The 27,129-nt window shown below is 41.5% G+C and overlaps 1 protein-coding gene across 3 annotated transcripts in view; it reads left to right on the top strand.

Annotated features, from left to right (window-relative positions):
- The window catches only part of Eya3 (EYA transcriptional coactivator and phosphatase 3), an 83,237-nt gene that overhangs the window by 50,544 nt on the left and 5,564 nt on the right, over window positions 1–27,129 (top strand). For all 3 annotated transcript variants that reach the window (XM_034502091.2, XM_034502089.2, XM_076934060.1), the window contains 10 exons: window positions 2,024–2,109; window positions 3,574–3,757; window positions 6,106–6,242; window positions 11,361–11,444; window positions 12,613–12,702; window positions 16,249–16,307; window positions 18,695–18,855; window positions 20,614–20,728; window positions 22,074–22,195; window positions 27,004–27,104. In XM_034502091.2, the coding sequence (XP_034357982.1) occupies window positions 2,024–2,109; window positions 3,574–3,757; window positions 6,106–6,242; window positions 11,361–11,444; window positions 12,613–12,702; window positions 16,249–16,307; window positions 18,695–18,855; window positions 20,614–20,728; window positions 22,074–22,195; window positions 27,004–27,104 (1,139 nt within the window). The remainder of the gene's footprint in view (window positions 1–2,023; window positions 2,110–3,573; window positions 3,758–6,105; window positions 6,243–11,360; window positions 11,445–12,612; window positions 12,703–16,248; window positions 16,308–18,694; window positions 18,856–20,613; window positions 20,729–22,073; window positions 22,196–27,003; window positions 27,105–27,129) is intronic.

The raw sequence follows: 27,129 nt of genomic DNA, 5'->3' as shown, positions 1-27,129 counted from the left end.
CTTTGCCAGAATTCTCCCATGTGTATAGTGACCAAGTATAATTGAGTCTGCAAGTGTTCAGTGTTAGTGCTGGGCCGGAGGGGAAAAGAAACTCAAGCCACACCCAAAGGAAAGGGAAGTTGGTCTGGAAGTGGCTGCTGGAAGAGCTGAGGAAGCTAGCTAGCTCGTCTCCCATTGGATGTCACTTCTGTTCAGTCTGCTCTGTTTCAGGCCTGCCTAGGATAATATACTGCTTGTATTCTGGAATTACCAGAAAGTCTTTTTCCACAAAATGATTAAAGTTGCTTAGGAGTTATTTGCCCTGTGTACTGTTGTTGTTTGATGCTTGCTCTTAGGAAGACGAGTGGATTCAGCTATAGCAGAGAAGAAAATGACTATTGATTGGAAGCACATACCATCTATAAGTTATTAAATATGTTTCATTTACTTGTATTTAGGAAAGAAGCCAGTAAGATCCTTGCCATAGCCCTGGGCAGAGCCCTGTAGATTTCAGGAGACCAAGCTCTTAGTTCAGCCAGTGACTGAGGAAAGAACGCTAGGAAGATGCAGTTGATTTTTGATCACTGGGATTATCAACTGAACACACTGTCTGAATCTCTTCTCTGGCCCAAGCTCTGCAGCGGGCTGAGCCTGTGGCAGGAGCAGTGACTGTCCTTGTCTAGATGTGGCTTTCGACACAGTGCCCTCCAGAACCTGTTTCTGGTCTGACCTGCGTTCTTCCTACTTCATTTTCCCACATTCTGTTTTAGTAGAGGTTTTCTTGCTAGCTTTCCCCTGGAGAACTTTGTGCTGGTCAGTTTTGTCCTTCTGGTGGGTAACTGCAGCAAGAACCATGTTTCTTTGTTTGTCGTAAATGAGAGAGAAGAGTTCAGAACTGGTGCCTGGCAATACTAATTACTACCCTGTCTACCTAGGCAAAGTCCTGTGATATTAGCTAGTCACTGAAGTTTGGGGTCAGAACCTGATAGATTCTGTTACAAAAAGATGTAAAATTTAAAGGCATTCCAAGTTGTTATCTGATAGGATACATTTTTACCTGACCAGATGAGATTTAATATCTTCTGAGTCTTTGCAGGTTTGCTGATAAAGATTCTGAATAACAAATCATAGTGGTATTAAAATGTTTTATTACATCATTTGTGTGTGCGCATGTGTGTGTATGTGTATGAACACCCCAATGCACATATGAAGGTCAGAGGACAACTAGTGGGAGTCAGACCTCTTCTACCATGTTGATCCCAGGACTCTAACTCAGGCCATCAGTCTTAGCACCAAGCAGCAATACCTGCTAAATCATCTTACCAGTCCTCATGGTGTTTATTGATCCACATTAATAACCCATTATTTGAATACAGCAGTTCTAAGCATTTTAAAATTTAGAGAACTAGCTTTATTTCTCAAAGTAAGTACGTCCCTTAGGAGAGACATAATTTGGGGCAAATGGCCATAAACAATACCACAACACAGGACTCACCAGAGCTCTACTGACTGTCAGGTCACTTGGAGTGGAATCATTCTTCAGCTTTTAGAAAAGACTGGGACGATTTGGCTTAGTTCTGACTTCACTGGTATGTCAGTGTGAGCTGTGAATTGTGTATGCATCCTTCTAAGACTTTCCGTAGACTCAAATTGAAACAGATCCTCCAAGTGTTTTGTTTGTAATACAGCCTCACATGCAAAACAAGTGTCTGCCTTTTTAAAAGTTAATAGATTTTATATAGATGGTGTTTTATTTGTTTAATGTCTGTGTATCATATGTACGCCTGGTACCACAGAGGCCAGGAGGAGGGCCTGGAGTTACGTACAATTTTGAGTCATCATATGGGTGCTAGAACTTGAACCCAGGTTTTCTGGAAGAGCAGCTGGTACTCTTAACCACTGGGCCATCTCTCCAGCTTCCAGCATTTGCCAGTATTCTTTGACTCCTTGCTGATATGCTCAGTTAAAACATGTTATCTTCCATATCTTTAAGCCATTTACATCTAATTACATCTAACATCTCATAATCCTCTCAATCCTGTAGCTTCAAGCACAAACGCCAGCCTGATACCCACTTCATCTGCAGTTGCCAATATCCCAGCAGCAGCCGTGGCCAGCATCTCAAACCAGGTACTGTGCCCCATTTGTTCATCCTCCTTGATAGGATTCACCCAACTTTTGCTTCTTCTCTTCTTTCCATGGTCAGCTTGCCCATCTAAGGAACAACGAGGAATAGTGTAGACTGTCGAGCCCTGTTGCTGGATACCGTCAGAACACTGACTGCTCTCCTGTCTCTCCTGTTCTTGCTAATCCTCCCAGAAATATGGTTCTGTCTGTGGCATTATCCATCATGCTGACTGTGAACTCCCCCAGTGCTCACACTAGAGTGTGCACTCCAGGAAGGGTCAGGATTTATTTTTCTATATTTGATCAGTTTTGTATTCCCAGAGCTTAGACAAATCACTGGCATTCACTTAAAAGGAACTTATAACTATTGTGGAATGAGTAAATACTACCTCCACCCATCTTCTTCTTAATTGTTTATAGTTTGTTTTCCTTTTCATGGTTTTTTTTTTTTTTTTTTTTGAGACAGGATTTCTTTGTGTAGCCCTGGCAGTCCTGGAACTTGCTTTGTAGACCAGGCTCACCTTGAACTCAGAGAGATTTTCATGCTTCTGTCTCCCAAGTTCTAGGATTAAAGGCATGCAGCACCACCCCCATGCTGGGCTGTGATGTGGTCTTGATCAGTGTTATGTGTGTGCTTAAATGATCACTATAATATCTTCAGTGTTTCAGAATTTTTGTTTTTAACATGCTCAGACTTTCTCTGCAGCAACTGCTGTGACTACTGCTGTCTCCACAGTTAACCTCCTCCTTGATTTCTGTGCCTTATTGTTTCACTGGTGCTGTGTTTATTTTTTCTTTCTTTCTTTTTTTTTTTTTTTTTTTTTTTTTTTTTTGGTTTTTCATGACAGGGTTTCTCTGTATAGCCCCTGGCTGTCCTGGAACTCACTCTGTAGACCAGGCTGGCCTCGAACTCAGAAATCTGCCTGCCTCTGCCTCCCAAGTGCTGGGATTAAGTGTTTATTCTTTCTTAAGTCCACAAGTACCTCAGGTTCATAGGGTGCTGTTCTGTTTTGGGTAGGTGGGTTGATTTTTTTTTTTTTAGGCAGGACCTCACTATGCACTCCTGGCTGTCCTGGGATATACCACAATCCAGGCTGGCTTCAAACTTGCATTCGTCCTCCTGTCTGTCTCCCAAGCCGAATTCATGTGCTCCCATAGTGGCCCAGTGTTTTCTATTATGTTCCCAGCTATGTGCCGTGCAGCCCTGTATAGGCTCTCTTCTTTCACAGCCCTTGTTTTGACCTTCAAAGAATAGTGTCTTTAGTTTTTTATATTATAACTTACTCCTGAAGCACGTTTAACCAAATTCACATTGTCCACTTAGATGATGCATCCATACTCAAGTTTTTGCACTTTGAAAATTATTGATTACTTAGGACTGTTAGGTAGGTGGAAAATAAGAAAACATTTTAGGAAAATAGTTTTGACCTCTTGTAATTGTCTTATCTTCCTCCCTTTGGCCCGCAGGACTATCCCACCTATACTATTCTTGGACAGAATCAGTATCAGGCCTGTTACCCCAGTTCCAGCTTTGGAGTCACAGGTCAGGCTAACAGTGATGCTGAGAACACAGCATTAGCAGCTACAGCATACCAGACAGAGAAACCTAGTGCTATGGTACCTGCACCAGCCACACAGAGGCTTCCCTCTGGTAAGTACAGAGAACCAGACTAAGGACACTTCATCCAACAGTGCTTACAAGTGATGGTAAAGGATTTTGTTCTGGAATGAGTTAGTTTCCCCATGCTGTTGGTTTCCTTTTCTAAGTTTAAACTGTGCAGACAGATTGTGATGAGAAACTGTGTGGCAAAATGTCTATAGATGCTTACGACAGAAGAGTTCCAACCATGAGAAGATGTGTTTCTAGTGCACAGTCTTCTCTCCCATATCTTCAGACCAAGAGCTTATTTGTTGAAGGTTGCAGTGTGGGTAAGGTGGCTGGAAACGCAGAAAGTTCTTCCAGGTGGGAAGTTAGGCGTGGCGGCTGTGGCCTACAGCGGCTCATTAAAGGCCTTCTCCACGGTTGTGGCCCCAATGACATGAGAAAGTCCTTGGGTTTCCAAAACGGCTTCATTGGCACGAAGGATGATGGTTGAATCTGGATGTGCACCCCCCCACCCCCCACTCCCTGTGAAACTCAGGGCAGTTAAATAGGGAGGGAGAAAGTGGGGAGGGTCTAGGGAAGAATGCTTAATTGGCTATGCCCTCTGGTCTTCAGGTATCTCATTATTATGTAAATCTCTTAAGGCTGAAGCCTGTAGTCACGCCCTCTACCTGTGGAGGTGCCCTACATGACTGAACAGTGTAAGTTAATGGAGGTCTATGCCAGGTGATAGGAGCCTGGATCCTGGGAGTGCAGCGGAATAGATGCCCATCCCTTGCAGGGTCTCCAGGCTACCTCCAGCCAGCGCTTCTACCAAAAACCAAGACCCCTTTCACAGCCCTACATTGCAGGGCTCCAGTTTTAATACAGGCGTTTCTTGAACCCCTGCTAGGAACTCAGAGCAGGTGCTCGTTCTGTGTCTTAAACTTTTTTAAGTTCTAAGTACAGCTGCAATCCTAACATTTGACTCAAGAGGCCAGAGACTGCTTGTAAGTGGCACTGAGAGGCCTGGCCCTGCCTGCACTGCCACCAGCAGCCCAAGGAGTTCCCTTCTGTTTAAAGACTTCTTACTGGCAGAAAAAACCCAGTCCTTGATTATACCACAGAATTTCAGGATGAGCCAAAGTGAGACAAAGTTAGTGAGTTAATATTAGGGAAAGGACATGCTTCACAAACACAAGTGTGGGAGTTAGAACTCTTGGTCAGGATTACACAGCCCTCAGCAGCTATATCTTCTCAAGAGGAATGGATTGCACTTAGGTAGCTTTACAGTGGCTGCAGGTGTGATTGTGTCTAAGTTACATTGTTCAGAAGAATGTAATTTACAACAAAGTTTAAAGAATAAACAGAGCTTAAATTTTAAGTAAAGTTTAAATGCTAAGTAAAAATGCTGGACACTTGGGAGGCTGAGGCAGGTGGATATCTGTGAGTTCTTCGCCAGCTTGGGCTATGTCTCAAAAAAAAAAAAGTTAGGTTAGATATCAGTTCTTCAATTTTGGACTAGAGGGATGACTATGTATGAAGAGAACAGACTGTGCTTCTAGAGGACCTGGATTCAATTCCAGGCATCCTCAGAGAAGCTCACAACTGTCTGGACCTCTAGTAGTTCCAGGAGACCTGATGGCCTCTTCTAACCTCCTGCAGCACTGTATGCATGTGGTACACAGACATACAGACAGACAAAACACTCACTCATGTAAAGTAACAGGAAGAATAGTTTTTAAAAAGACTATAAAGCTGATTTATTTCTCTTTTATGTATTTTTTAGATTTATTTATTGTATGTCTCCATGTGTTTTGTGTGTGTATATGAATGTATACCACTGTTTGTCTGCTGCCCTCAGAGATCAGTAGAGGGCTTTGGGTCCCCTGAAATTGGAGTTAGAGGTGAGTCCACTTCAGTCCAAGTCTCTTCAAAAGCAGCAAGAGCTCTTTTCCTGGAGCCTTCTCTCAGTCAGGAGCACTTGCTTCACTTCAGGAACAGTAGTTCTTAAATGAAATTGTGAGGTGCTTTTCATGAGGCACATTTAGGGATGAGGGAGGGGTGCTAGTATAATTAAACTGGAGGTCCCAAGCATTCTGGCCATAAGGAGGCACAATTTGTTGTTTAGGCTGTCCGTTAGGATGTCTTTAAGAAGGCACATGTCTATAGGTAGATGATGTTTCTGTAGGCAGATACTGTCTGTGTAGGTAGATCTTGTATCTGTAGGCCATTCTGGTTATTTCAGGATCCTGGCCAGATTGTGGTGTAAGGGGCGTCTTGTTTTTCCCAGGTTCCTTTCTTTTTAAAATAAAGACTCTGTCTTTTTTACTGCTCCTCTTGCAGACCCTGTCTCTGCTGTGGTTCTCACAGCCTGGGACTGCTCACAGTGTATTTCTTGCTTTTCCTTTCAACAGACTCCTCTACAAACCCACCTTTGTCCCAGAATACACCCAGTAAAGATGCTGATGATCAGTCCAGGAAAAACATGACTGTCAAGAACCGGGGCAAGAGGAAAGCTGATGCCAGCTCTTCCCAGGACAGTGAATTAGAAGTATGTGAAGAAACTCACTTGAGTTACCTGTTCTGTTTTCCTCACCTCTGTCAAGCATATGTCTGGAATTTGCAGACATGATGTTGTAGTATGTTGTGTCGACTTGAATTTCTTGTGAGAGCATTTAATTGCCCAAGAGGGAAAAAAATCCAGATAAAAGAAAACCCCTGCATGCCCACAACTTAGCTTCTGTATCCCTTCCAACTGTTTGACCCTTTTTGATTCAAGGTAACTTTAACAAAGGAACAAATTGTTTTCCACATTCAGAGAACAGAAAGAATACAGTGCATCTCAGGAGAGAGCCAAGGGAGCTGTGAACGATGTCAGAGTGTTTCCATTTAGAATTTGAGGGGGCGGGTAGTTCAGTGCATCTGTGGGACAGACAGGTGTGATGAGTGTGCCAGGACACCATGCCATGCTGTGAGCACTGGGAATTTACTGTGGACATAGATTTCAGTTATGGTTGGAAAGAATAGAAAAACATAGAATAGAATTCAAATGTTAGAATTTTTTTTAATTTTTCTAATACTTCTTTTGTTCACCTGCAGACTGTAGCAAAACATGATCAGCTTTATCCACAGACAGGTGTCCTCACATCTTTAAAGAACTTAGCTATGTGTGAATAGAAGAGCTCTTTTAGACAGAAAAATTCAAAAATGAATAAAGCCTTCCGATTTAAATTTTCCAGAAGCAATGCTTCAGATGATTTTAATCATTCATTCCAAGCTATAGGACAATACCTGACAAGTGGCTGATCTATTTCCCCAGTAACATGTCTCACATAGCAATGTGTTAAAGTTACAAAGATTGATATGCACAAATAACTAATTTCTAAGAACAATCTGTACAGCACTGCAGCATAATGAATGTGGGGTCTGCAGTGACTTTACATGAGCCAGCTTTAACTTACGTGATGCCGCTCCCTTTTCCTGCCAATTCACAAGTGAGAAGCTGGTGCTGAGCCCTCCGGTTTGCACATATTACCATATTTTTGTGGCTTTAATTTTTCTTTGATGATACTTAATAAAGCAAAGAGATATACTTAAATATGCTCTTAGACACAGATAATTGAAGCTGAACATAGAATCTGTCTTCCTTTCTAGGGAGCAAATATAGCAAGAAATAGAGAAACTAAAATTTGGTATCATTCTTAGGAAAACTAACAATTCTGATGTTTAACAGTTGTACCAGAATGCACATTACATAAAACTTTACTGCTTTTGCTGGACATACTACACACCTGTAATCCTATGACTTCAGAAGGCAGGAAGAGTAGGAGTCCAAGGTTATTCTTGGCTGCATAGTTGCCTGAGACTCCACCTAAAAATCTTTTTAAAAAGGATTGTACTGTTAAGATTTGAACATTTTTGTGAGTACGAGTGTTGGTTTTTTTTTTTTTTTTTTTAATATGTGGGTGTTTTGTTTGCATGTATGTCTGTGTACCACGTGCATGGTGTTCCGAGGCCAGAAGAGAATGTTCAATCCCTTGAGACTGGAGTTACACACTTGTGAACCACACTTGAGTGCTGGGAGTCCAACCTCTAGATGAGCAGTGATGCTCTTAACTGCTCGGCCATGTCTTCAGCCCCAACTTTACCATTTTAAGAGCATAATTCAGTGTTGTTAGATATATTAACCATTATATATGTTTCTGGAACATTTTTGTGGTTTTTGTGTTTGGTTTTCTTTGTTTGAGACCATCTCACTCTTGCCTTGGACTCCTGGGCAATCCTGCCTCATACTTCTAAGTGCTAAGATGACAGCTGTGAGCCACTCTGCCCTGTGTTCACAACCTTTTCTTGATCCTAAACAGCAACTCCCATAGTCTTTCCTAGCCCATGGCAACTGTGATTCTGCTTTCTGCCACTGTGAACTTGCCTGGTCCGGATATATCTGAGTGTGAGCATACAGTGTTTGCACTCCCAGCAGGCTCACTTCAGTCAGTATGATGCTTTTGAAATTTATTTGTGTTGCAGCATTGATCATAATTTCATTTCTTTCAATGGCTGAATGGTATTCCACTATATATGCACATGCGTCCTGCACCTTGCTTATCTTGTGTCTGTTGAAGACACTTTCACTTCTAGGTCATTGTCAATAATGGAATTGCTGGATCTTATCTGTGTTCAACTTTATGAGGAGCCACCAGACTTCTGCACTTTCACACTCTTACATTGTCACCATTGACCACATTCTCATCGACGCTTACTTCTCCCCTCCCCTTTTTAAATTGTGTTTTAGGTTGTGGTGGTGGTGAGTCAGGCGCTCTACATACCTCTTGCTGCTGAAGCTTGCTGTGTAAATTAGGCAGGTCTGGAGCTCACAGAGCTATGCCTGGCCCTGCCCCTTTTAGAAATGAAAGCCCCTCTATTGTATGTAAGCGACATCTCACTGTAGTTCTTCACTGCCTTTTCCTAATGACGAATAGTATTGAATATCTTTCTATGACATTGAGTCCTAAGTTAAATCACATTGACTCCTCCAACTTTGTCCTCTCTTGAGGTTGTTGTGGCTATTTGGAGATCTTTTCAGATTCCCTATGAATTTTTTGAACAGTTTTTTTTTCTTCTTTTTTTTTAACCACTTTATTTGAAATTGGTAGTAATTAAATCTAGATTCCTGTAAACACTGTGTTTTAACACAAGTTTAAAAAACACTATAGCGGAACAGGAGAGGTGGTTATGGGTACTTGTTGCTCTTGCAGAGACCCAAGTTTTCGTTCCAGCAGCCACTTAGTGGCTCACAACCGTCCATCACTTGAATCATATAAGACCCAACACTGTCTTCTGATTTCTAAGAACACCAAGCATGCACATGGTGCAGACATACATGTGAGCAAAATAGCCACACACATAAGATAAAAATAAATCTAAAGAAAAAATGTTAAATAAAAACACTTTGGAGATTTGGGTGTGGTTCAACGTGCCTTGGCCATGCCATTTTAGCAGCATCGTCTTCCAGTCTGCATATTTACATTTATGGTTTCCATTTTTCAGCAGTATGTTAAAGTTTTCAGCATATTGTGCAAATCTTTTGTGTCATTGGTTAAATTTACTCCTGAGTATTATTTTGTTAAAGATTCGTTTATTTATGTATATGGTATTTTGTCTGTATGTGTTTGCACATCAGAAGAAAGTATGAGACACCCTTGAGATTACAGATACTGATGGCTGTGAGTTGATACGTGGGTGCTAGGAATTAAACTTGGGACCTTTGAAAAATCAACCAGAGCTCTTAACAGCTGGGCCATCTCTCCAGTCTCCTGAACGTTACTTTAATGGGATTGATTTTTAATTTTTTTTTCAGATTACTCATTACATTAAAACGTGAGATTGTTTTTTAAGTGATGTATTGAACACATTATCTTCTACCCCTAACACACACACACACACACACACACACACACACACACACACACACAGAGGCACGCACAGAATGAAAGGGTACTGGACTTTTGTCAGATGCATTTTCTTTATCTGTTCAGATTATTATGTGTTTTCCCTCTCTTAAATTAATTATTAAATATTATATAACCACTGATTAACTTTATATAGAGAGAACCATTCTTAAATTCCAAGCACTGATCCCAGTCAGTTATGATACACAGCTATTTTTCTGTGTTAGGGATGAGATCTGTACACTGGGGGTGTGTGTGTATGTGTGTGTGTGTGTTGGTGTGTTGTGCAGCCAGATTCATCTACTTTCCGCCATGACAATAAACCTTTTAAAACAGAGAGAGAGAGAGAGAGAGAGAGAGAGAGAGAGAGAGAGAGAGAGAGAGAGAGAGAGAGAGAGAGATCTGTACACTGTTTTCATGAGGCTGTCATCTTCTGTGCCCACTCTAGTCCTCTCTGCTTCATGAGCTGCTCTTAGAGGTTCTGGCTTCACTATGTAAGTTAGAACATGTTTCTTTTTAGTGTGCTTTTGGAAACAGAGCAGACACTTAAGAATTAATATAACTCTTCCTAATTCACCAGTGACATAACTGGATCTCAGGCTTTTCTTATAGGGACATTTTAAATTACTAGATCTGACTCCTTACTGGTGGCAGGTTTTACCACATTTTCTGCTTTTTCTCTAGCCAGTTTAGGTTGTGTTATGTGTTTAAGATTAGACTTTTCCACCTGGTCATCCATTTTGTTGGCATACAACTGTTGATGAGTCCCTGTCAGGGACCATTTACACCTCTGAGGTTGGCAGCTCTGTCCCCACCTACATTCAAAGTCTTAGTCATTTGAGTCTCTGTCTTTCTGTCCTTCATCGATCTTGGTGAATGTCAGTTCTGTTGAAATTTTCAAAGAACCCACTGTTGCTTTCATTGTCTTTTCTCTATTCTGTTCTCTTGGTTCCTTCTACTTTATCTCTTATTTATTTCTTCCCTTTCCCTAGCTTTAGCTTTAGTTTGCCTGCCATGTCTAAATAGTCCTTACATGTATAATATGGCTATGATTTGAGATTTTTCTTTTTTTTTTTTTTTGAACTGGGGATTGAACCCAGAGCCTTAGGCCTATAGAATGTAAGCTCTGTCCTGAGGCTTGAGGCTTCTTTTTCCCTCTTCTCTTATTATGAGCTCTTTCTGTGCAGCTGAGGCTAGCCCCAGCAATTAGTGATTCCTGTCTCTTTCCCCAATTAGGGGATTGCAGGCATGTACCCATGCCAGCTGCTTGCTTGTTTGCTTGCTTGCTTTCTGGCTTTCTTTTTTCTTTTCTTTTTCCCCTCTTTTTTGTTGAGACATGGTCTTACTGGATAGCCCTGTCTGGCCTGGAATTCTCTTAAATTACATACATGGCTTTAGACTCACAGAGATTCCCTGCCTATGCGCCCCTCCCTCCCCTGCCATTCTGTTTTTAATGTATGCATTCATAGTTAGAGTCAGCATTGCTCTCACTGTGTCTCATAAGCTGTAATATGTTGTATTTGTTTTCATTCATCTCAAATATTTTCTGATTTTACTTATGATTTTTTAAATCATTGATTCTGTACAATTGTATTATTACATTTCCACATATGTGTAGATTTTTTTTAGTTTAATTTTTCTTGTTTTTGTTGTTGTTGTTGTTTTCTCATTCCACTGTGATTGACAGATAACTCATTTTTTTGTCTCCCCCTCCCCCCCAGCGGGTATTTCTCTGGGACTTGGATGAAACCATCATCATATTTCATTCCCTTCTTACTGGATCCTATGCTCAGAAGTATGGAAAGGTAACCGGAGTCTCTTCTATGGAAACTGTCCCTTCCCTGCAAATCCATTTTTTTTCTGCTGCCTCTCTTGCCCTGTTGACTTTTTACATATATATAGTTGACAGTATTCGGGATTAGGTCTCAAGAGATGGTGTGTAATTAAAAACACTTATAGCTCTTACAAAGAACTTTGGTTTGGTTCCCAGTGCCCATGTGGCAGCTGACAACCATCTATAACTCCAATTTCAGAGGATCCAACACTCTTCTGTGGCCTCTGCTGACACTGTATGCATGTGATACAAAAGCATGACATGCAGGCAAGACACCCATATACATAAACATTTGAAACAAAAAAAAAAAAAAAAAAAAAAAAAAAAAAGTATTGGGATTAAACCCAGGCCTCAGAAACGCTAGGCAAATGCTGTACCATTGAGCTGTGTGCCTCGTCCTCCCCTGTTGGCCTGGAACTTCTCATGTATAAAACTTGACTACATGACTTGTGTCTGGCAGGCTACATACCTAGGTAGCTTTGCTGGTAATGCTAGACATCTGATCTAGGAGCAGTACTGACTCTGAAGTCATACAAGATTGGTGACTTTTCAGGTTGATGAGATGACTTACCAGGTAAAAGTGCTTGTTGCCAAGCTAGCCACAGTGGCCGTGATGAGCTAACTCCTCACAAGTTGTCCTCTGACCACACACACACACACACACACCCACCAAATAAATAGGTATACTTTTTAATGTACTTCATAAGAATTAAAGTGTAGAAATAAGAGTCAAAATTGAATGAAATCTTAGGATAATATATTCTAAAAACTAACTTGTTAAATTAATAAAGATATTTCTTTTCTTTTCTTTCTTTGGGGGGGGGTTGTTTCGAGATAGGGTTTCTCTGTGTAGTACTGGCTGTTGATTAGGCTAGCCTCAAAACTCAGATCCACCTGCCTTTGTCTCCTGAGTGCTGGGATTAAAGGCATGTGCCATTCCCTGGCTTTGACATTTTTATTAATAACTACCCATAACCTCTGTATTTTGTAAGCCCAGGTTCTTATAAATGTGAGTGAGATTGCCTCAGTAAGATTTGAAATCCTGGTATGTTGGACTAGGCTCAAAGTAGTTTGAAAACCTCTGAACATTAGAACCAGTGCTGTGATCCAAGAACTATGCTCACTTTTTATTATTCTAGGACCCAACAGTAGTAATCGGCTCAGGTTTAACAATGGAAGAAATGATTTTTGAAGTGGCTGATACACATCTCTTTTTCAATGACTTAGAGGTAAGTGGTTTAAATTGTTTTTCTGCTCTGTGAGGTGTTTTATTCTGTGAGATGTTTGTTAGTGCCTAATAAGAGATTAGTTAAACGGGGATGAAGGGAGAAGGATTCTGTTAACATTATTACCACAGGCTTCTATCTCCAGGAAGAACAGTGTCACAGTTGAATTTCTAGATCTTGGGAGTTCTAGTTTAGACTTAGTTGATTTTGTTTTGTTTTTTAGCAGAGTTGGAGGTGGGATGTTTTGTTTCATTTTGTTTTGAGACAGGGTCTCATGTAGCCCAGAAGGGTCTCAGACTCACTATGTATGACCTTGAACTTGTGATCCTCTTGCCCTGAGTGCTGGAATTAGCAGTGTGCCACCATGCCAGGGGTTACATAGAGCTGGGGATCAAGACCGTTGTTGCATGTTAGGCAGCCACTGTGCCAGCTGAGCTAGCCAGCCTGGAGTTAATAGGAAGAGTGACACTAAGAAAAACAGTGTGTGGGTTTCTCAGAATGGCCCCTCTGAGTCAGGTCTGGAGACACATCTATAATCCCAGCAATTAGAAGGCTAAGGTAGGAAGACCTATTTCCAAAAACTAAAAATTGATTTTTGTTTTGGTTAGTTTATTTGAAAGTAAAGTACAAGAACACTAATATAAAGGTCAGTAATCCAGTATGTTAGCATTAAATAATATATAAAGGGTTTCATTATTTTTAGTGTTAATTGTTTTTGTTTGTTTTGTTTGAGACAGTCTCACTGTGTAGCAGTAGCTGGCCTCAAACTATGTAGAGCAGGCTGTCCTTGAACTCAGATCCACCTGCCTCTGCCTCCTCAGTTCTGGGATCAGTGGTGTGTGCTGTCAAATCCTGTTGCTGCTGTTTGAGTGTGTGTGGCTGTTTTCTGTTCATGTTTGTCCAAGCTCACATGGGTACAATGCCCATGGAGGCCAAAAGAGGACATTACATCCCCTTGGTACTTGAATTACAAATACCCTGTGGTGCTGGGAAATGAACCAACTCTTCTGGAAGAGCAGCTACTATACTCAACCACTGAGCTTGTCTTTCAGTCCCTATGCCCAATTTCTTGATTATATTTTGACTATTCTTTACTTTACTTTATATAGATAGTGACACTAAGAAAAAAGGTGTGTGGGTTTCTCTCTATATAAATATAGATATAGCTTAATATAGATATTAATATAGATTATCTATATAAATACATATATATGTATCTATGTATTTATGTGTGTGTGTGTGTGTATATATATATATATATATATATATATATAGAGAGAGAGAGAGAGAGAGAGAGAGAGAGAAAGGGAGAAAGTTAGTTAACCTTTGTGGTCTCTAATTGATAGGTGACTAATCTTACTGCTGTCAGATGGGTTTTGTCCACTTTCATTGACTATTTTTCTTTTCAGTGTAATTTATCAATGGTTTTATATAACTCAGATAACCCTGAATCTATATGAACTATTATATTTTTTTCTATATTAAAATTTTTCTGACTCTAATTGTTTAAAGTTTATTTGCCTATCTTCAAATGGCAAAAATATTCTTCTATATTTTCTTGTAGAAACTTTTAAGTATTTTTTGTTCTGTTTTGGGGTGTTTGTTTGTTTGTTTGTTTGTTTTTGGATTGGAGGTCTGGAAGTTTTTGAGACAAGGCCTTAATCTGCGTAACCCAGGATGGCTTTAAACTCAAAATCCTTCTGCCTCAGTTACCTAAGTGCTGACATTACAGCATACAATAGCATGCTTGGTTCTCATTGTATTTCTATACATGTGTATTATCCATGTATAAGTGAAGCTTTGTCTACTCAGCTCTTTCATGGAAATAGGACACACTGGGAGGACATGGTGAAAGAACTCTCAGCGTTGCTGTTTAGTTTCCCTTGGGAGTAAACATGGTAATAATAAATCACAGGACTGTGGCTGTGAGAAATTCATAATGGGAGTCTCAGGCTGCCCTTGAGCAACATGTTCCCAACCTGCCCTTGAGCAGGCATCCTATTTAAGAAACTAGTAATAAGTGTTCTGGCCAGAGGAGAGGGTTGTTGGGAAACAGGGCAGAGGCTGAGAGGGAGCAGGTGTTCCCACCTCATGGCTTTTCACTCTGTATTGTGTGCTGTATAGATACTTTTTCAAAAGCAGCAATTTTAAAGTAAAGTAAAAGAACATTTACAAACACAGAGTTGTCTGTAAATACAGACAGCTCCCAGCAAACCAGATGACTGTGCTAAACTCCACATCCACAGTGCTCTAACCTTCCCTCAACCACACTTGTTGACAAAGTGAAACAGCATAGTTTTTATTCATTATTCATTTATTCATTAATAGTAAACATTAGTTGAGAACCTACTGTGTGTCAATAATTATTCCCAAATTATATTTGTAATGATTTTCTAGACAATAGTCCGAAATCAGGACTGAAAGTTTTAGAAGAATTTGACCTGAATGTGTTCCTGCCCCACCCCCAGGTCAGTAGTTCTCAACTTTAGGGGGCATAAGAATCCCCTGGGGAGTGTCTTAAAATTGGAGAATCTAGGACTTCATTCCAGAAGTTCCAGTAGGTCTGACATGGACCAAAGAATATGAATTTTAAAAACCTTCCCCAGAGGATTCTGGTGCAGATACCCTAGTGGTGTCAGGGAAGACAGCAGCCAGTTAGGCGGCTGGTACATCTGGGCTTGATAGAAGTTCTCAGCTCCTCTCTCTCCCACTCACCAGTACTGTGGTCCTGAGAAAATGTTCTAGATGTAAGCATTGTGTTAGATGACCTGTGCTTATGCTTATAATTTAGGTATGCACTTCTCTTCCAACTGTTCTGATTGGGGTTTTTTGTTTTGGTTTGGTTTTTTAATTAAGATTTGTGTACTTAATATGCTCTGTCTGCATACATGCCTGCATGCCAGAAGAGGGCATCAGATCTCATTACAGATGGTTATAACACACCATATGGGTGCTGGGATTTGGAAGGACCTCTAGAAGAGCAGTCAGTCCTTTTTTTTTTTTTGTTTTTTTTTTTTGTTTGTTTTGTTTTGTTTTGGTTTTGGTTGGGGTTTTTTGGTTGGTTTTTTTTTTTTTTTTTTTTTTTTTTTTTTTTTTTTTTTTTTTTTTTTTTTTTTTTTGGTTTTTTGAGACAGGGTTTCTGTGTAGCCCTAGCTGTCCTGGAACTCACTCTGTAGACCAGGCCTCGAACTCAGAAATCATCCTGCCTCTGCCTCCCAAGTGCTGGGATTAAAGGCATGTGCCACCACAGCCTGGCCAGTCAGTACTCTTAACTGCTGAGTCATCTCTCCAAGCCCCAGTCCCAATTTTGATATCATACTTTCCAAACATTGTTTCATCTACAAAAATTAATTGTAAACAAGTTGGGCTGTGGTGACACATATCTTTAATCCCAGCTCTTGAGAGGCAGAGGCAGGCAGATCTCTGAGTTCAAGACCAACCTAGTACCCAGAACAAGTTCCAGAACCGGTAGGTCTTTTTATTCAATGTCATGGTAGTGACAGCACCTCTGTTCCTTGGAATGAACGTGTACATTTTGTCTTTTAACAGGAGTGTGACCAAGTGCATGTGGAAGATGTGGCTTCTGATGACAATGGCCAGGATTTGAGGTGTGGTAAACACAGTGTTCCTTGAATATCAGTACACCCAGGATGTACAGAACACTGCATTCAGAGGAAGAGGAAGAGTACAGTCCTCACGGTCTACTGTTAGAAGAGCCAGAAACCAATGTAACTTAACTGTAACATAGAGTACAGCAAGGCAGTGATAGAAAAATGATAAGAAGCAGAGGAGAAAGTGACATGGTACTGCTCTGTAAAGGGAGCAGGTGGCACAATTAGAGAGGCCTCAGTGGTATAGCATTTGACCAAAGCCTCAAGAATTACCGGGTAACAGTACTGGAGGATGAAGCAGCATCTCGGAGTGAAGGATGACTCTGCTACTGGCTTCTCTCCATATAGATTTCCTGCTGGGAGAAAGCATGCTGCTAAGCTGGGTAGTTCTAGCTGCACATAAGCAGCAGGAATTTGCCCAGTGAAGGATTGATGGTGTCAGGAATATCCCTATGAACTGTTGTCTTGACTGTTGTATTTCAGTGACGACTACACCAGGGCAGTCTCATTATCAGCTCAGTCTCCTCAGTCCTCTGGTGGCTACTATTTCTTCTGGCCCATTGATCTTTTTTAAAAATATAGGGGTATGTGTGTACACACTTGTGCATATGTGTATGCATGGAGGTCGGGGAACAAGTTTCTGGAGTCAGTTCTTTCTCTACCTTTACTTTGTATCCTAGAATTGAACTCAAGTCACCAGTCTCGTGTGGCAAATCATGTTTACTCACTGAGCCATTTCAATGGCCTTGGTCCAGTGGCCTTGACTAAAAAGTATCATACATAGGTGCTAGAGAGATAGCTCAGTGGTAAGAGCTCAGGCTGCTATTCAGAGAACCTGAGTTCAATTCCCAGCAACCACATGATGCTTATAACCATCTAGAGTAAGCACTGATGCCTTCTTCTGGCATGTAGATGTACATGCAGATAGAGCACTCATATCAATCAATAAATCTTTTTTTTTTTTTTTAAGTGCCCAAACATTTCAAGACTTTAGGGGAAAAGACTGTTCTATCTTTTCATGTTGAGGTAAATGTTCCTCCCTGTGACTTCCTGGAATTAAGCATTTCACCTATCAGTTTTTGTTATTTTGGGTTTTGTGGTCGGTTGGTTGGTTGGTTGGTTGGTGACAGGGTTCCTTTATGTAGCCCTGATTGTCCGGGAACTCATTGTGTAGACCAGGCTGACCTCAAATTCAGCTGAACTCTGGGACTAAAACATGTATAATTATTAAATGTGTAGCAGAGCTGAACACACCGTCCACGTTCGAACCAAGAAGGAAGCCTTCCTTCCCTGCAGAGCAGCAGCCACTCCATGTGTATTGTGCTGTTCATGGCCAAGACTGCCTCTGCTTTGTTAGGAATGCCTCCTGTCAAGCATCTTATGGCCTATTTATTGGCTTATATATTTGTTTGTTTTCTCTTATATATGTGACTGACTAGGTTTCCTAGTTTATGTCTTGGCAGCTTTTCTGGTTGGTTGGTTGGGTTGGGTTGTTTTGTTTTGTTTCTGAGACAAGAGTTTCTCTGGGTAACTTCCTAAAACTCAGTCCTCAGTCCTGGAACTCGCTCTGTAGACCAGGCTTGCCTCAAAACTCAAGAGATCCAGCTGCCTCTGCCTCCTGAGTGATGGGATTAAAGGCGTGCACCACCACCCAGCTTTTTGGCCGCTTTATTTAGTATGGAATCTTCCCCTTAATGTATTGAACCCTATTTTGACATGTTCAGTTCTTTTGAAAAAACTTCTACCCCAGGCTGTCCTGGAACATGTATGGAGCCCATTTGACCTTTCACATATGCTCCTCCAGCTTCAGTTTCCCAATGCTGGAATTACAGGGGTGTGTGCAGCCACCATGGCCGGCTCCAGTTCTTCTTTTTCTACAGCTGTGATCACATTTACATAGCTGTATTAATTGGGTAGTCTGCTTTGTTTTTCACTGTATATTATTCTGTCATCGCAAGCGAGCCTCTGTGGGGCACTACTGCTTAGGTTATTTCCCCTTTTCCTCTCAGTGGCCACCATCAAGTCATCCTGGAAAGGTAAAGGGAGGCTGGACATACATGATGGTGCACACTTGTTCCAGCACTTAGAGATGAAGACAGGTGGATTAGAGGTACAAGTCTAGCCTCAGCTACATAGTGAAGTTGAAACTAGGCTGGCTCTACATGAAGCTTTTTCAGAGAGAGAGAGAGAGAGAGAGAGAGAGAGAGAGAGAGAGAGAGAGAAACACACAACAACAACAAAAAAAAACCAATCCTAGTGAGAAGATGTTAAAGCATTAGCTCTGTTTATTCCATACCAAGAACAAGCCACAGAATCTCATGTCACATTTACACTCAAGCCCTGTGCGTATGGCGTTTAATTTTCATTATCTTCTGTCTTTGCAGCAACTATAGTTTCTCAACAGATGGTTTCAGTGGTTCAGGAGGCAGTGGAAGCCATGGTTCATCTGTGGGTGTTCAGGGAGGTGTGGACTGGATGAGGAAACTGGCCTTTCGCTACCGAAAAGTGAGGGAAATCTACGATAAGCATAAAAGCAACGTGGGTGGTAAGTGTGGCCAACCATTCTGAACCTGATCCGTGGTGCTTTCCTGCAGTCCTTTCCAGAGTGCCCTAGATCTGCCTTGCAGCTTTCTAGCAATGTATGCCATGTTAACTAGAGAGAGAGAGAGAGAGAGAGAGAGAGAGAGAGAGAGAGAGAGAGAGAGAGAGATATCTAATAATTGAAACCCTTTGGAGAGTTTGTACAACCGCAGCCATTAGAATGGAAGACACAGCAAGAGGCTCTGCACCATTGGTGGCAGTTAGAACAGGGCATGAAGGGCTAGGAAATGGCTCTGCAGCTAAAGTGCTGGCTGCACTGGCAGAGGACTCAGATTGTTTTTAGTACCCACAAGTAGCTCTGAACCATCTGTCACTCCAGTTTGAATGTATCTGATGCCTTTTGATCTCTGTGAGCATCAGACATGCATACTATATACATACATACATATATACATACATATAAAACAAACACATAAATAAACATATACATAAAATAAAAATAAATTTAAAAAATTAAAAAAAAAAAAAAGGAGATAATAGTTGAGGCCCTGCACCGTTGATGCCATTAGAATGGTGATTTCAGTAGATGCTCGCTCTACATTGCCAGTTCTTCTTAATATCACTTTGGACAACTGTGGTATTTCCTTTAGACAAGTACCATTTTAAAGAAAATGTGCTGTATTAGTCAACTTTATCTCTGTGATAAGATACCTAAAATGATCAGTTTAACAGGAGGAAAGACTTATTTATCATGTGATCATTGGCCCTGTTGTCTTGGGCTTGTGGTAAACCAAAACATCATAGCAAGAAGAGGGAAGGAGGGAGGAGGATGAGAGGGCAGCTTGATTCCTAATGTCACATTAAAGCACACTGCCTACTGCTTCCAGCTAGGCTCACCTCCATCAGTAATACCTTCCCCTGAGAACAAAATTTAACATGTTAGCTTTTGGGGTTATGGTTTAGATCCGTTACTTGGTCTTGTTAGATAGCCCAGAACCATCCTTGAACTTGCTCCCAAGTACTGGAATTCTAAACATGCCACCTAATACCAACCTCAATACATCACATGGTGTAGTGTCATTATTATTTTTGAGTCACAACTACTGTTGGTACTAGTTAATAGACTGCCATATTTTGAAGAGCAGCTGTCCATATCCATCATGGCAAGTCAAATAGACCCAGATGCTACATTGGCTGGTAGGTAAGGCTAGGAGTATAGTGGCTGTGTCCATGTGAGATAGTCTGCCCAGAAGTATTGTAGGTGTCAGTGTGCCTAAAATTCTGTTATTCAGGACTAAATTAGTCATGGATTGTTCAAAATGGGAGAGACAAATGTCTTCTTTAAATACTTCATTTGGCAGTTGACAAATTAATACCCATCATGCGGTCAGTAACAGCATACATAGTCACATAGTGAGTTAATAAGATGGTCACATTATTATTAATAGTGTGGTCTTCCCAGTCTTACAGTTCCTTTACTAGCGATGTGATGTGAGTCCACAGTTGGTAAACAAAGATGGAGGAGTACTGGTGCTCAGCTTGCTTTCCCCTGCTTATGTAGTCCAGGACCTCAGCCCATGGAATGATGCCACCTACATTTGGGGTGGTCTTCTCACCTCTGTAATCTAATTTTGATGATCCCTCACAGATGACCAGAGGTTTGTTTCCATGGTGATCCTAAATCCCATCAAACTAATGATCAAATTGACCATCATTGCAAGTTCATGTTGTCAGATAACAAGTGGGTCTGCTTTTCTGAAAGGCCTCCTCAGCCCCCAGAGGAAGGAAGCACTGCAGAGACTCAGAGCAGAGATCGAGGTGCTGACGGACTCCTGGTTAGGAACTGCGCTGAAGTCCTTGCTTCTCATCCAGTCTCGGTATGGAAATAGTCTTTATATCTCATCTTCTCATGGTGTTTTTCAATCCTAGAACAAACTAGGCCATCCCCCAAAAGGGGATTAGGAACAGAAATTAAAGAAGGAGCCTCAGTGGAGGCAGAGGGCAGAGCTCTGTGAGTCTGAGGCCATCCCAGTCTACAGAGCAAGCTCCAGGACAGCCAGGACTACACAGAGAAATCTGCCTCAAAAAAAACAAACAAAAAAAAAAAAAAAAACAGAAAAAAGAAAAGAAAGAGCAGGGTTTAAATGAAAAGGGGTCTAGAGCCAGGCATAGCAGTACACACCTGTAACCCCAGGTCAGAGAGATAGGAGGATCAGCAGTTAGTGTAAGGCCGTCTTCAGCTATATAGTGAGTTTGAGGGCAGTCTTAGCTTTATGAGACTGTCTGAAAAAGAAAATGGGGAGAAACAATGAATGCGCTAAGAAGACTAAGGGAGCCAGCAAGGGCTTAGCAGATGCTTGCTGCCAAGCTTGATAACATAAATTCAATATGCGTAATAAATAAGTGTAATTTTGAAAAATTAAGATGATTAAGGGGATTTTTTTTGCCTTGAAGCCTAGACTGAAAAATAAATGCAGCTATAGCAGTTCCAGTGCCGTGTTGTTCCCTCCCTCCCTCATGTCTATAACTTGGGAGCAAAAACTGACAGTGAGGATAGAAATCCATGGAGGTTAAGGGCCTGGGGACTTACTGTGTCTTCAGGAACCTGAGTGGTGGCTGTGTGAAGAACAGAGAGTGGGACTTCCATTAAATAAAGTAGCAGATGAAAGCTCCCTGCTGTGTACCTGTTTTCTAACTGTGGTATCCATAGCAAGAAGACAGTAATAGTAGCCAATAGGCTACTGCAATGAAAAACTGGCCAAGGTAGAGATGGCTCAGTAGTTGAGAGCACTCACTGCTCTTACAGAGAACCCAGGTTCAGTTCCTAACCTCCACGTGTGTGTATAAGCAGTCTCGTTGGCCCTTCTGCCCGTTAATACAGAAAATACAATCTGAAGGAGAGCAGTCATTGAGCTGGATGTGGTAGAGTACGGCTTTAATCCTAGCACTAGAGAAGCTCAGGCAGGAGGTTCTCTGAGTTCGAGGCCAACCTGGCCTACAGAATGAGTTCCAGGACAGCCAGGGCTACACAGAAAAACCCTCCCTAGGAAGGGAGGGAAGGGAAAGAAAAAAAAAGAAAAGAATTGCTGTTGGCATTTAACAGTAGCATCCAGCTCATTGAGACTTCCTTTTAAGTGAGATTCTGAAGAGCTGACGTGTTTGAATTTGTCCTTCTGGGTTGCTTCAGTTTCACCAGTCTCTTTCCTTCTTATTCCCTTTTAGAAAGAATTGTGTGAATGTTCTGATCACTACCACCCAGTTAGTTCCAGCCCTGGCCAAGGTTCTTCTGTATGGACTCGGAGAAATATTTCCTATTGAAAACATCTACAGTGCTACCAAAATTGGTAATGTGCTGCCCTCCCGTGGCCTCTCGGGAATCTCTCACTGGGGCTTGTGTTATTGCCATTTCTGCTGCTGCAGGCATGTTTCTATCCAGCAGGCTTCTGATGGGGTGGTTGAGGCTCAGCAGTTACACTGTTTGCTTAAGATATGAGGACTAGTAAGTTAGGTAAATACTTCCTCTCTCCTACACCATCAGCATCATCTTTTTTTACCTTAAAATCTGTTATTGAGACCAGCTAGCTGGCTTACTTAATTAGTATCTACCACCAAGTCTGGTGGCCTGGCCTCAGTCCCCGGGACACGCACAGCAGAAGGAGAGAATCAGCTCTACAGGTCGTCCTGTGATCTCCATGGCACATGGATGTACATGCTCACCCACTCACACACAAGATAATAAAAGCCTTGTGGAGAGACGTCTCAGCAGTTAAGAGTACTTGTTCTTGCAGGGGCCTGAGTTCAGTTCCCAGCACCTACATGTTGGCTCACCTGACTCCTGTTTCGAGAAATTTGATGCCCTCTTAAGGCCTCTGAGGGCAGTAAGTACATACATGGTACACATACATATATGTAGGCAAAACATACATACGTAAAATGAATAAATTTAATTTTTAAAAATTTTAAATAAGATTTTAAAAATAAAATATTTAAAGCAACCATGAAGTGTTAAGGATTGAGAAAACTGTTGGTCGGTGGTGATGCATGTCTTTAATCCCAGCACTTGGGAGTTCAAGGTCAGCTTGTCTACAGAGCTCTAGGACAGACAGGGCTACACAGAGAAACCCTGTCTCAAACCTCCCACCCCCAAAAAATTTTTTGAGAGAAAACTAAGTTAGTAGTGGGAGTTGTGTTACCATTCACTGTGCCCCGTAGGTTAATTATTCCACTGACCAGGGCTGTAAGCACTGAGGAAACACTGACCAGGGCTGTAAGCACTGAGGAAACACTGACCAGGGCTGTAAGCACTGAGGAAATGTGCTTCGTGTTTGCCTCCTCTGCTTCTGCTTTCCGTAGCAGGGAACCTTTCCTAAGACCCCCCCACACACACACACCGAAGGGCTGTATTTTCTGTAGTGATTAGCCCAACGCCCACAAGCTGATCAAAATAATGGAATGGCTTTATTTTCTCTGAAAATAAAGGGAGCTTATTTGGTGATTTTTCTCTCAGTCCTAACTCATCCAGGGCTAGTGTTGAAAGCTGCAGTGTAGTGTGCGGAGTGGTAACCACAGGAAGAGCCTCAGTTTTTCTTGACAGAGCTGTGAAATGGGAGCAAGGAGGCTTTTCTCCAGTTTCTCTGGGGTTTCAAAAATTATGGCTTTTCCTTTTTTTCTTTCTTTCTTTCTTTTTTTTTTTTTTTTTTTTTTTTTTTTAAACAGGGTCTTATGTAGTTCCACACCAGTTATCAGAAGTGTTTTTGCTATAGGATACTCTGAGGACTGGCTGGTATTCTGCAAAGACTTGGTTGGCCACATCCTCCAAAACAGAAGAGCTCATACCTGAGTGTTCTGGGGTGTCAAATGAAGTGTCTGTTAGAACTGGCTCTTTGTGTACATCTCTCCTTCTTTCCTTGTAGCTGATAAGCTTTCTTGTCCCCCAGCATGGAGAGGAGGTACACCAGAGGCCTTGATCAGAACATGTCAGGACAATGGGCATTTCTTCATCCTTATTTCTGAACAAAAGATGGTCCTTTTGCTTGGTGTTAGGGAAATGTCTGAAATCTGAACCAACTTTTTTTTCATAAGCAGATCCTGACTTAATTAAAAAGGCTATCATGGAATTATAGAATGAACTCTTTAACATATTGGACATAAATATTCAGGACTAGGCACATAGAAAAGTGAACTATTACATTTGTAACTGGAAGTCATTATATAAGCCAGATTCAGAAAGACATACTCAGGAGGCAGAAGCAGGCCAATCTCTGTGAGGTCTAAGTCAGCCTAGTCTACAAAGTCAGTTCTAGGATACCCCAGGCTATGTTGCGAGACTGTGTCTCAGAAAGAAAGGTATGCCACATACTTTCTCTCCTACATGAAATTTTGGTTTAAGTTGGGGTTGGGGAGAAAAGTTTTTAGAAAAGGCCTGTGAGATGCAGGAAGAAGTGTCAAGAGAGCGGAGAGAGGCTTACCTAGCATTCATCCCTGGGTTTGATCACCAGCATCATAAAATAAGAGAAAAAAGGTAAAAAAGTTTCAGGAGCTGGTTGAAAGCTTAGTTGGTTAATATTTGCCACACAAACCTTCGAACCTGAGTTTGTTCCTGAGCACCCTTGTGCAGCAGGTTTGATAACGGGCACCTGTGATCCCAGCATTGTGGAGGCAGAGGCAGGATGATCCTTGGTGCTTACTGGCCTGCTAGTCTAACTAGGCAGTGAGTCTCGGCTCCCAGTGAGGAAGCCTGTCTCATAGAGGTAGGTAGGTGTGTATACAGCTCCTGTTATGACAGTTGAGAGCCTCAGGCTTCTGTGTGCATGGTCACACTCTGTTCTTGTACATACACAAAATAGAAAATATTAGTTTAATTATTTAATTGAATTATCTAATAGTTAAACCAAATTCAGCATAACAACTGAGTGCTGCAGAGGAAAGCAGGCAGGACTGCCAGGGAAAAGTTAGTACTGAAAGCAGTGCATGCCCAAAGAGCTTTGTCTCTTAAGTAGGACACTGAAATCCAGAGTGGACCAGTGTCAGGACTAGCATACCACTAAGATGCCACTTGCCTAGGAGTATCCAATTTACAGTTCTGATAGACCAAGCAGTATAGAGGAATAGGATTCTTATCAATTCCCTTAATTCCTAGATTAATACGTTTGTGTTGTTTTTTTTTTTTAATTGGCTTTATTTTGGTTTTTGACTTTGGATTTTTGTTGTTGTTTTATTTTGGTTTTGGTTTGGTTTGATTTAGTCCTGGCCATCCTGAGTGCTGGGATTAATCGTATACACCACACTGCCTGGCTTTTTTTTTTTTTTTTTTTAACGAAGCGCTTAGAACTTTTCATTTAATTAATTTGTATGTGTGAGTGTGCTCATGCGGGCAAGCAGCCAAGGCACACAAGTGGGTATCAGTCTGCTCTCTTTCCAGTGTGTGGGTACTGGGGATTGAACTGGATGCATCAGGCTTGGCAGGAAGCATCTTTATTTGCTGTGCCATCTGGCCGGCCTGATCTTTGTGTTTTATAATCACTTTCCTGCAGATGGCAGGCAACTGTGTTGAGGAAGGGTCTTAGGTCACTGGATCTGTCACGACTAACAGATGAGGTTAATGGAGCAGAGTGAAGGAAGCAAAGTTAGACCTTGCTTAACTGAGCAGGGGCCGTAACTTGTGAGCAGTCAAGGGAGAGTGAGTCTGGCTCACAGCACACACCTGAGTTTCCAGTACATGACAACTAAAGCACAGAATTCCTGTCCAAGGAAGGTCTGGGTGACATTGCAAAACCTTGCCGTTATTCCCCCCAACTGCTGTCTAAAAAGCAAGGGCTATAGTTTTGTTTTTTTTTTTTTCAACAAAGTATCTTTCCCATAGCAGTACTCTGCTTATATTTTAGGTGTTGACTCCAGGTTAGGTTTGAATTTTGAAACCACAAAATGATTCTTAAAACTGTCTACAGTGAGCCAGGCAGTGGTGCACACCTTTAATCCCCGTGTTTGGGAGACAGAGGCAAGCAAATCTCTGAGTTCAAGGCCAGCCTGGTCTACAGAGTGAGTTCCAGAACAGCCAAGGCTACACAGAGAAACCATGTCTCAAAAAAAAAAAAAAATTAAATCACTCATTAGTGATTTATTGTGGTCTAGTAGCAGGATGCTTCCCTGGTGAGAACATGGCTCCAGTTTGGTTCCAAGCACCACCAAAAGCATCATCATCATTATTTTAAGTCATTCATTTCCTAAGGTCAGCTAAGCACAGCATCTGAATTGCAAATGCCATCCAATGGATAGCTCAAAGTTCTTGGTCACATGGATGGCCCTAGTTAAAATCCTGTGACACAGAAAGTCATGACGGTGGGGTGGGAGTAATCAGAACACATTATTATATACAGATGAAATTCTCCAAGCACCAACTGAACAATGAAAGAGTGTTACAAAGCTTTAAAAAGAGAGAATGTTTGCTGCAGATCCAGGCTACAGCTTGGATTTAGAGTAGAGACACAAGCCAGATCTAGCTGCTGGCTGCCTTGGGATCTGGGGTTCGTCACTAAACCTGTTGTGGCCCATTCTCTGTAACGTGAGGAAGGAGAGTTAGATGAAAGAGATGGGTGCTCTGAAAGCCACGAGGTATGAGACGTACAAGAAGAGCTTGCTGATCACTCGTTCAGCCTAGGTTCATTGTCTCCTTCATCCTAAGATTGTGGGAACCTTACTCTTGATGTGAACATTAAAGTGAGTTGTTTTGGTAATGGCATACTCACCTTCTTTGGGCTCCTGCCCCTAACTCCTAACTGAGTAGTTGGCACATGGTGTCAGTTATCCTGTCCAAGCTCAGGCAGATGAACGGAGCAGCAGTTCTTATCTTTGGTATTAGAAAAGGTAGAGAAGAGAAGGGCTGGAGAGATGGCTCAGCTGTTAAGAGCACTGACTGCTCTTCCAGAGGTCCTGAGTTCAATTCCCAGCAACCACATGGTGGCTCACAACCATCTGTAATGGGATCTGATGCCCTCTTCTGGTGTGTCTGAAGACAGCAACAGTGTACCCTCATACATGAAATAAATCTTTTAAAAAAAAGAAAAAATTAAAAATAGTCTTAAAAAAAATAGAAAAGGTAGAGAAGACTGTCCTAATAGGAAATGTTGTTTTTGTTTTGTTTTTACCTCTGTAGGTAAAGAGAGCTGCTTTGAGAGAATTGTTTCGAGGTTTGGAAAAAAAGTCACATATGTAGTGATTGGAGATGGACGAGATGAAGAAATAGCAGCCAAGCAGGTAACTGGGAAGGAAGTAGTTCAGT

The sequence above is a fragment of the Arvicanthis niloticus genome, chromosome 5, assembly GCF_011762505.2.
Source record: "Arvicanthis niloticus isolate mArvNil1 chromosome 5, mArvNil1.pat.X, whole genome shotgun sequence".
Classification (NCBI taxonomy): Eukaryota; Metazoa; Chordata; class Mammalia; order Rodentia; family Muridae; genus Arvicanthis; species Arvicanthis niloticus.
The sequence above is the reverse complement of the archived record's forward strand: the minus strand, read 5'-3'. Positions and strand labels throughout refer to the sequence as shown.